Raw genomic sequence first — 11,149 nt, 5'->3', positions numbered from 1 at the left:
ACCTAAGACATCTTTTGATTATATTAAATACAAAAATATCAAATGATTTTAACTTTAAATTTTTTGTAAAATAATCTCTAATTATTATTATTATTATTATTATTATTATTATTATTATTGAGTGACTATATATATATATATATAAGAATTTAATGAATAAATTTATTATTATTTTTGTCTAAAAAATACAAAAAATATAGTACAATATTATTGTGCAATTAATAATAATAATTATTTTATTTTATTTATTTTTGGATGGGGGACTATTATGTCTACCAGAGAGAAATGTTGGGGATTGATTTGTACATTAGTTTTTCTTGGGGACTAAAATGTCCGTTTTTAAAATCTTTGGGGACTGATCTGGGTAATTACTCTGCCGGAAAATGAACTGGGGACTGATTTGTCTGCCGGAGTAAAACATTGGGGACTGATCCGTGTATTAATTTTCCTTAGGGACTAAAATGTCCAATTCTAAAATTCTCGGGGACTGATTTGGGTAATTACTCAAAAAATAATAAATAAATGTATTGATGCATTAATGGTTGATTTTGTGCCTTACTTGTTCTCCAGATGATCGATTTTGTTCTTGTATGTTGTTATGTAGGACATTCCATTAATTATTTAAGTTTGACCTCACTGGGGGACTAAATTGATGCTAAATGAAATTTTTTTGGATTCAAATAGAACACTTTAAACCTTAAGGATCAAAACAGAATTACGCCCAAACATAGAGGACCAATTTAGTACTTTACCCTAAAACTAACTAGCTAAAAAATAAAAAATTTGTTATAAAAAATATTTTTTTATTATCTTAATTTTTTAAAATTTAAAATTAGAAATACAAAAAATTGACTTAAATTAGTTTAAATTGTAATTAACTCCTTAGATATTTTTAATAAAAAATTATTATTTATACACTAAATTCAATAATAAAACTCAATTATAATATATATATATTATTTAGTTCATTTTTAACGTATATTTTATATTATAATATATATTTTATATTAATTATATTAGATGTATATTAAAATTAGTTATTAAAATTAATTATTAATATAAAATATACATAAAAATATAAAATATATATTAGATATAAGTTAAATTATACATATATTTATAAACAAATATATAGTGCCTAATTTTAATACGTAAATAATATTTTTAATTTTATATTAATAGTTATTTTTTGTGACTGATTTTAGTATATATTTAGTAAGTTTAATTTTGATGCACTCACAGTGGAAAACATTTTACACAGTTAAGCAATCTTATCGGTTATTTGGATGACAATTTATGTAATCAATATGAAAGATAGTTACTTTTATTGATGTGACGTTATATAATTGGATACACGTGTAAAACCATTTTACACTAATAATGCATCAAAATTAAATTTTATATTTAGCATGGTTATTTTTTATTTTGTTAATTAAAAAATTATTTATGTATAAATTTAATAATAATAATTTTGTATGAATATTAGAAATATTTACAATATGAATAATATTATTAAATATTTTTTATTTTTAAGATTTTATAATTTTTGCAATCCAATAATTGAACTATTTTAGGATAAAGTATTTTTTTACTCGTAATTTTTTTAAAAATTTTTTTATATCCAGTTTGTATTAGTTTTATTTTTAATATTTAATTTGTATTAATTTAAAAATGTGATTAAAATATCTAAATATTATATATATGTTATACTCAAAAAGATTTTTAAAATTAATTTGATGTAAGTTTTTGTGAATATGATTATTTTTGTTTTATTCATAAATTCTTTTAAGATTACATTTGTAGTATCAATGATATTCTTTGTCAGTATTTAAATTTTTAAATATCGTTTTGATAGTTTAATCAACTTTAAAATTAAAAAGCATAAAAATTAATAATAATAATAATAATAATAATAATAATAATAATAATAATAATAATAATAATAATAATAATAATAATAATAATAATAATAATAAAATATAGTTTTGTAAATCAAAAGACTTTTACATTTACCTATTTTTACATTTTATCAGTTTTATAAAAATATTTAAATAAATACTTTAAAGATACACAAAATTTGAACTCTAAATTTATTTTGTCATTTTCTAAAAACATTTTTTTATCTCTAGAAAAGTAAGATCGTAAAAAAAAAAATTCACAATCACTAAATTAAAAATAAAAAGTTTCATTTCTTAATTAAACCCATAAAGTAGATCGTTAAAATCTAATCTTCTAAAACTTTTTGATGATAATTATCTAACATTTTTTATGATCTTTAAATTTTAAAAAATGATTATTTTTTTTAAATTACTTTAATTAATAATACTACTAACTTTTGAATATAAGTAGGAAACTTATATGAAATTTTTATTTGTATTATTTGAGCTCTCCTTAGATCTGACATAACGGTGAGGGGTGGAAAGGACTCTGGAGTAATCCAAAGCCAAAAACTGACAGCAAACTGACACATAAAGTTGACGTCAGAGAGCTTTGAACCGTTGGATTTGGGATGAGATTGTCGTGAACCGTAGATTGTGAGTACAGCTGGTTGGCTCATTTTGGAAAAGCGAATGATACACAGTATTGTGTAGTCAATTAGCGTGACATGTTCATGTCAGAAATTCACAGGGTAATCAGTGTGAGGCACAGAACAATTTTTTCCTTTTTAAGTTGCGAGAGTTTTATATATCTAATTGTTTTCTTTTTTCGGGGTTGCGAAAGGATTTTTTTTTTTTTTTATTGCCAATGAGTTATAGTTCAAATTGCATAGACTCTCCATACTCAATTAAGAGATTGTGGGTTCAAGTCACATATCTTTCCAAGTCACCAAAAAAAAAAGGATTTTTTATTTATTTTTTACTCTTTTGCAAGTTGTAAAAAGATTTTGTTTTCATTTTGCGAAAAGCATATTATCTTCCGTAATAACATCTGTGTGACAGTGCATCTTTTTCTTTTTTAGGTTGCAATAATTATTAGATTTTTATAGGTACGAAAAGCTAAAGCAATCCACATATGTATAAAGTATGAAAAATAAACAAAATCTATGTCCGAAATTTCATATAAATCATCAAGATAAGTATAACAGGAGAGAATCTTACTATTGCATATACAATTTTTTTGAGTGAACACCCAATTCATTTTCGATCCCGGTATATTTTTTCAAAGGACAATGTATCTCTGTTAGATTAAAAATGAACAAAATTAACATTGACCATGTTAGATTGAATAGGAATCGAATTGTCATGTTCACTTAAAATAAAACAATGTCGTTTCATGTTGAACCATCTCTTAAAATTTAATTTGAGACAATTGAACTCTAATCATTTCCAACATGGGTAGCTAGATCTTTATTTTCAATCTACTAATATCTTAGAGAAATAAATATTTATCAAAAAAAAATAAAAATAAAAATTAACTACTTAACATGGCTAGCATTTTAAAATAATTAAGAGACTTTTTTGTCTCAAAAATAAATAGACGAAAAACGATTTAATATTTGATTATAACGTTTTAATTTGGACGAATAGAGACCATTAGATGCTTAACTATTCCAACATGGCTAGCGTGACACTTAAGAGCCAACTCAATAAGCTATTGTGCCACATCACTAACTTTTATCACAAATAATGACAGAGGAGAATATCATAACATCTCATAATGACAAAAGTTATAGACTGATTTGTTCCTCTTTTTCTTTAGACACAAATCGCATTGTCTTTCAAAAAATTGACAAAAACTATGTTGGATGTTTATAAATCTTTTTTATCAAAAGGTCTAAATTTGATATAACATGTAAAAAAATCACTGAAAACAATTGGTAAAATAATAAATTGAGTAATTAATCATCGTTGAATTTATCCATCATTTATGAATTCCATTAATTTGATTTAAAAACGATTAAACTATTTCTTACTTTATGAACCTTTTCGGATGCATCAAAATGTAGCTGTCATTTCTAAATAAATAAATAATTCTGCGCTATATCTATCCAAAAATTGATGTACTTCCAATAACTTCACATGCTTTCTGCTCACAGTCCAGTTTACCCCACCTTGCATCAACTCGTTCACATGGAAAAACTGGTTTACCCAGGCTGTAGAATTATAAAAATAAAAAAATAAAAATCTAAAAGATGTTAATCCTATGAAAACTAAATGATGGCATCTACAAAATGATTTTTAGAAGTGAAAGACTTTTACTTTCTGTCATTATCACTTTTAGAAATGTCTTTCTGGCTACGGTCTATTCTTGAATCCCAATCTAACAGTTTAAGCTTGCAGGATGGTTGATATTTATTTATCACAATGTTGTTCGTGCTTCATTTACTCTAAATTCTAATTAACTCTAGCAGAACCAGATACAACCTTAGTTTGCTAAGTCTAAAACAGCAGCTACTTTTACGTAAACTGTGTCTTAACTCTTAAGTTGCTATATGAAAGCTAAGTGTAAAACACTTGCTCATAAAAGCGCTAATCCAGCGCTAAAGACCAACTCTGATAAACTTAAGCAGATAGGTAGAGATTCAAGAATAGCTTCAAATCTAGCTTAGAAGTTTTATTTTTTAACAAGAGAAACTTATTAATAAACAAAAAGTGGTTCTCCCATCTAAGAAAAGAAGATGTCTGAAGTGAAATGTGATTTAGGATATTTGTTAACCAAAATTTTGATTTGAGTCTAAATCAAACATTAAAAAGCATAGCAGATAGAACTCACCTTCTATTAACAACATTATGCACATGACATAACCACTGTGAAAACTCCGCGTGTGACCCGGCCTGTACCGGATTTGCTCTGCTCATGTAAATGAATGCTAAAGTAGTGAGATAAAATGTTCTTCTGAAACATATGCATATCAAATGGTTCATTTACCAAAGTGCGTTTTGGAATTTGGTCCATGAGAACAACTATTTGGAGAATTAGAGATGATAAAGGAAATATACACTAATCAAACAGTCTGATCATGAGCCAGATCAAATAACTTCGAGTATACTCCCAATTTCATCCCTGACCAAAACAACTTAAGACAAAGTTGCCCTTCGAGATTTAAAAATGACAATCCATCCCTCAATATTTGTAAAAGATGACAGGTTAGTCTTTTTGTAGAAAATCTATACTATAGAAGGGACAACTAGTAAGAAACTAGTTCGATAAGAAAATGGCGAGGGACAAATATGTCACTTTCAAATCTTTAAAGCTACTTTATCCGTCATATTTTTTATCAGGGATGAAATTGGATGTTTACTCCAATTTTTATGGAAGACGGTATGGTAAGCTACTTTACATGAATAGAATCAGTATGCAACTTAGGATTTAGAAGATATTTCACATGAATCTAGATATGCACCTATCCTCATGTACACTTGGATTTGCAAAGTATCCTACTACATTTTTTAAATGTTCCAAAGAAAACTTGTAGGAAAGCAAGGATAAAGTAAAATCAACTTTGCAGGTCAATCTAATACACTTGCTAGATTTTTTTTTTTAGTTTACTCGAGGCAATAAACTATTTTGAAAGGTGAAGCGAAGACAAGAAGTCTATCTTCAATGTTGACAAACAAAAATTGCACTCTAACGGTAAACCAAAATATTGAACTTTCATTAGATTTATTAACATCCATCATGAATTAATAATTTCAATCCAATTTGGTACTTTGCTCGTATTCATAATAACATATAATTTGTCAAAGTAAAAGTCAAAGAAAGAGAAGGAAAGGAAATAAAAACTAAGCCTCGCACACAATTGTAATCACTGAGGAGCAAGTGCTTGATAATGAGAAAGATAATATACCTGATAACTTCTTTAAAATGATCTGCACATTCCTTGCAAGGGTATAATCGAGTTAAGATCTGTACCTGTGATCCAAATCACATATGGTTACAACTTCGTCATACTCTGAAATCAACACAAAGCCCTACTAGCATATGAAATGGAAATGTTGACACAGTATATTAGATCCTCCATTTTTAATTAACTGTCAACTTCTAAAATTTTATTTTTGTACAAAAATTGTCAGCTTAGCAAATCAAAATAACATCAATTATTTTTTTCCAGTCATAACCCTAATTAATGAATGAGAGAGAACAAATTAGTGAAGTAATTAAAGAGAATAATTATTGATATCAAGGATAATTTTGTAAACACCGTAAAATTTTTGAAATTCCTATCATTTTCTTAATCCAAGTGAAAATTTAAAAGCACAAAGTTAATTAAGAATGGAGGGAGTATATGCTTTAGGACATAAAACAGAGTTTATATGAATTCAGACTATTTTCATATAGATCGCTTTTTATTTGACTATATAATCAAAAGTCTTAGTTTAAGGACAGAAAAACAAATAGAAACTTGAACATTTATACCACACGATGTTTGTCAGCATCATTTAGCCTTATCAACATTATAATCAGATCATGATGTTATTTTTTCTACAAGACTTCGTCCTATCATTTACAGCAAAGGCTAAAATACAACTATAGAATGCCCTGACTTCTAATTTAGATGAATTCTACCAGTTATTTCAAGGAATAAAGGAGGGAAATAAAATTACCAGGTCTTTTACATCCTTCTTTTGCTGTCTTGTAGGATTATCTGGATACTGAAAAGAGAATTAGATCATTCAGAACAATATATTTCAGATTATCTTTCATTTTGCTTTAATGGTTTGATAAGATGACAAGCCTTTATCTACCATATAAATCAGATAAAGATTAACCACCTTATTCTTTGTGAAACAATCTTCATGTACAAAATGCATACTATGGAAAAACTAATATTTTGCAATGCATTTGGTTTATAGAAATATTAGGAGTATGACATGGTTAAATGCAAACAAAAACAACAACAAAGACATAGCCTTATCTCACTAGCCTTATCCTGAATCATATATGTATTAAACCCATTTATACTTGAATCTCTTTTGATAATTTCTTTCAGTTTTTTTAACACAATTAAAAAAGAAAATGCAGAATAAAAATAAAAATCTAGATAAAAGTAACAGCAGGCAAAGAATCAAGAAACTGAAAGGCAGCAACACAAAAACTACCAATCTGTTGTCCTAGTTGTGGCAATTCAAAAAGCAAAATATTTAAAGATAGGCATTTCAATATGGATAGGAGAAGACCAGGAGAAGCAAACAAGAGAAAAAGCCCACAAAACTGTTTCTTTATGGTGGATAATATTGCCTACACCATAACCATCTAGTAATTACTCCCTAGGCTCTGCGATATCTATCACTATGGAAATTCAACACACTTGTAGTCACATTGTCGAATGGAGATAGTACGAAATGTGCCAAATCTTCCAACACAAGAAACAATTTGACACTTAAGTGATAGGCAAGTAGAATTTGGTGCACACCAAAACCAAAAACCTAAAAACTCTGATAGCTGAAACAAATTGGGGATCAATGTTATCAGTACAATTACAGTGACAAAACCTGGGCAGCAAGAGTGTGAAGAAAAGTCCAAGTGGCCCTTCCAAGATCTTCTTTAGACACTGGGGAAGCAAGCTTTGCCTTACAGAAAGAAAAAAAAAACAAATTAACAAGTAAATCACAGCTCTAAAATATACATATGAATAAAACGCATTTTTTCCCTCTTTTTTTGGGTCAGGAAAAAGGAAAATTACTTAAATTCCAGTAGAACAAAAAATTACATATTCTAATTTTCCAACCTAGAAGCTGAAAGAAACAACATTGAAAATTTAACATTGCTAGGCGTTGAAGACCGATACCTCGAGAGCCGAATCACGTAGTTGTACAGGATTACTAGTTTTTGCCAGTGGATTTTTGGAGGAGGAAGAGATGGAGAAAAGGGGAGGTCTAACAAAGGGTGAGGGTCCTGATGATTGAGGATGAGGATGAAGGCCTATGAGATTAGAGAGATGGCGTTGAACGAAATTGGAGACATGCTCAAAGTTATGAAAGAGAGCCTGCAGTGGATTCTCAGACATGTTACCTGAGACTAAAGTTGAATACAGAACCAAGAAAAGCAGTCAGAAAAGCAAACAACTTTACCAAACATTCAAAATTAACGATAATCACTAATCAGAATAAATGGTACTACCTGAAATAATTAACGGTATCGTTTTACAGAAGACAACCTACACATAGATACGATTTATAGAAGCTACAGCTACATAGACATATTCTAGCCTTGAGAAATGAGGCAGAGCAGTAAGAAGCTACAACCACATATGGGAGCGGCGAGACTGACGGATTGAGTGGAGGATGGTGAGTGGTGACTGACTTTGTCTGAGGCGGCTGGCAACGGTTGAAAGGTGACTGTTGCGAGAGAGGAAGTGAGGGTTTCTACTTGCTAGATAGACAATGCCGAGAGGCGAGTGTGAGGGAGAGAGGAAGACAGTTAGGGCCTTAGGGGTGCCTTTGTATTTGAATATCAGATACAAAGCCACTGGAAACTCGGGGTGGAAGTGCGCCGAGCTACCGTCGGAGTTCGTGGCTCGGCTCATTTTATTAAAAGGGTTAGATTTAAATTTTTTGTAAAATTTATTAATTAAAAAATTAAATTATAGATAAAAAAGGCTATTAAATTTATTGGACCAATTTATTAAAGTATTTTTTATAAGAATAAATTACTCTTGGTTTATATTTTTAACTATTTATTTATATTAAACACAACAAAACTTAAAAAAATTCATTTAAGCAAGTGTTGAGAGTCCTGTTTTGTATATATAATAATCTAGGCCAACGATAAATTTTTAAATGGAGCTCAGATCTGCGACGAATTAGTCCTTAATTTGTCGGATTAAAAAAATACTGTGAATAACCTAAAAAAATTAAGATTAGTTAATAAAAAATGAAAATAAAAAATATTTAAAACTCTAAATATAAGTTCACCAAAGAATTTTAAGGACTTTTTAAAAAATAAATTAAAATAAAAAAGTAATAAAAAATAAATTAAAATTTCAATTATTATATTAAATAAACGTCAAATTAAGAATTAAATTGACAAAATTAAAACCAAGGTTCTGAAAATCAAACCGATTATTGAATCACTCTAATCACTGATTTACTGGTTTATTAGTCCAACCAGTTTAACCGTGGTCTAACCGAAAAAATCGTTTTATAATAAATAACAAATAAATTATTAATAAACATCCTAAAACATAATTATAGCCTAATATAAACTTTAAAATATCTTCCAAATTTAAAACACACCAAAATCTAATATAACCTTTGATCTTATCAATTAATAACAATTTATCACTCATTCATCATTATATCCCCGTTACAAGAAATAAAAAAAATTCATTGAATTAATCAAACCAATAATAAATATTCAATCATCTACTTATCTAATTAATTGAGTTAATTTAATTCATATATTCTTTTATTGAATTAAAAACAAATTCAATTATGATAATTTTCATCAATACTAAGAATCAAATACTAAACTTACAGCAACAAATTCAACTTACTAATAATTTTTAACACCAAATTCAACTATCCTAATTTTCATCAACAAAAAATTTAGCTCTAAAGATAATTTACAATAATAAAAAATTTAGCCAAGTGATTCTTTCAGTAAGACAACAACAAATTCAAGGTCCACTAATGATAATTAGCAACAAATTCAACTCTATTGATAATTTCCATCAACCAACAAATTAGCTCAATGATATTTTCAACAATAAATTCAACTTACAGCAAGGTTGATTATCATTGAACTCATCAAAATAGTCATCATTGAATTAACCAATTTATTCTTTCCCTGATAAAAGACTGATTACATTGAACAAATCAGCATCATTTAACAAAACATAGTAATATTTTCAGTACACAGTATACCAATCACAATTTTAACAAAAATTAACAAACTTTTTCAAAGATTAACAAGGATTATCACTCAAGTAAATCCTCTTTTAGAAAACTTGAAAGTTGAAACCAAAAAATGATAGTCTAGCATAATGCTACTCAATGTAGTTAGACTGTTACAGAAGTCATAAAGTTTAGCAAATCATTATATCAGAAGGCACATCTTTAGACATGTACAATTCTCAGCAACAAAGTTCCAAGCAGTGAACAAATAGAAACCCAAAATGCACTATCCTTCTCTAATTTACTCTTTTTTTTTCTGGAATACCAAAAACGCTCCCGGCTTAATCCTCACCCCCTCTCTCTCACGCTCTCCTCTTCACAGATTAATTAACAATTATTCAACCCATAACAAGTTAATACATTATTCAACAATTATTATTCAACAATTATTGTCTAAAAAAATAAAACCTAGAACTAGAAGCATAAAACAGAGGGGGAACTGGTGAACAGAACTGACCTGTGGAACCGAGCTGAGGCCGGCGACGGTGGAACAGAGGTGCGCGACGGAGGCAGGAGGCGAGCCCGGCGATGGTGCTTCCAGAGCTAAAACGACGACGATGGTGGAGAGCTGCACGACCGCGACTGTAATCTTCGAAGCTCCAACTTGCGACGGCGACGGGAGCGGTCCAGTGGCTGGACGGAGGTGACGGAGACAGCTCGCCGGCGTTGACAGGAAGGACGAGCTCGAGGGTGAAGGGAGGGAGACAGCTACGCCGTTGCTGAGTTAGGGTTCCAGGTTTGGGTGGTTGGGTAATGGCGTAATGCACTAATGCTTGGGGAGTTGGGGAAATGGGGGTTCAGTGCATCCAAACAGCGGCGTTTTGATAAATTCTCAAAAATCAGCCGGTTTACAGTTCGGTTCGACCGACCGATTCTCGGCTGGTTTGGTAGTCCAACGGCGGTTTTTTATTCTTGCGATTTTGGTTACCCAGTTACAGCTGATCTTCAAAACCACTGCAAACTCAACCAAAAACATTCCTTCGCTGTTAAGTTTCCTTGTCCAGCACCACCATCTTTTCTTTTCTAAATAATAAGAGAGTAATTTTTTTAATTTAAATAATTTACGCTTTACTCATTAGAAAATGACAATCTGTATTTTATTTTTTTTCATGCATAACCCTTTTATAAGAATCTTCGACAAAAAATAATAGAAAATGCTTATATGTGAAATTAATTTGTATGATGTGATATTTGATCTTTATTTATTTTACATGCTTGATAATTATTTAATTGGAACAGTTTATTACTTATACAATTATCAAAATAACGTTAGAAAGGGATAATAACTATTTAATTGAAATATCGTGTTGATG

At 29.1% G+C, this 11,149-nt stretch overlaps 1 protein-coding gene across 2 annotated transcripts; it reads right to left on the bottom strand.

The window, feature by feature from the left end:
- Positions 1 to 3,805: 3,805 nt before the first annotated feature.
- On the bottom strand, positions 3,806 to 10,752 carry ERV1 (Erv1/Alr family protein). Of its 2 annotated transcripts, none has more exons than XM_016307266.3 (7): positions 10,294 to 10,752; positions 7,730 to 7,959; positions 7,434 to 7,511; positions 6,546 to 6,593; positions 5,789 to 5,853; positions 4,714 to 4,791; positions 3,806 to 4,093 (listed from the first exon to the last, which is right to left on the bottom strand). In XM_016307266.3, the coding sequence occupies exons 2-7, from the start codon at positions 7,946 to 7,948 to the stop codon at positions 3,985 to 3,987; spliced, it is 597 nt and encodes a 198-aa protein (XP_016162752.1). In that variant the 5' UTR covers positions 7,949 to 7,959; positions 10,294 to 10,752; the 3' UTR covers positions 3,806 to 3,984. The 2 variants fall into 2 exon arrangements, with proteins under 2 accessions (XP_016162752.1, XP_016162753.1); XM_016307267.3 differs by lacking the exon at positions 10,294 to 10,752 and adding an exon at positions 8,062 to 8,440.
- Between the last annotated feature and the right edge of the window lie 397 nt (positions 10,753 to 11,149).

This window comes from Arachis ipaensis, chromosome B6, assembly GCF_059453495.1.
Source record: "Arachis ipaensis isolate K30076 ecotype BB chromosome B6, ASM5945349v1, whole genome shotgun sequence".
NCBI lineage: Eukaryota > Viridiplantae > Streptophyta > Magnoliopsida > Fabales > Fabaceae > Arachis > Arachis ipaensis.
Note: the sequence above shows the minus strand (reverse complement) of the source record. Positions and strands in the feature narration are given on the sequence as shown.

Coding starts and splice junctions, on each gene's coding strand:
- ERV1 (XM_016307266.3), bottom strand. CDS start 7,948: ATGTCTGAGAATCCACTGCAGGCTCTCTTTCATAACTTTGAGCATGTC. Junction 6,594..7,433: donor TTCACACTCTTGCTGCCCAG/GTTTTGTCACTG, acceptor TTCTCTTTTCAG/TATCCAGATAATCCTACAAG. Junction 4,792..5,788: donor CATTTTAAAGAAGTTATCAG/GTATATTATCTT, acceptor TTACATGAGCAG/AGCAAATCCGGTACAGGCCG.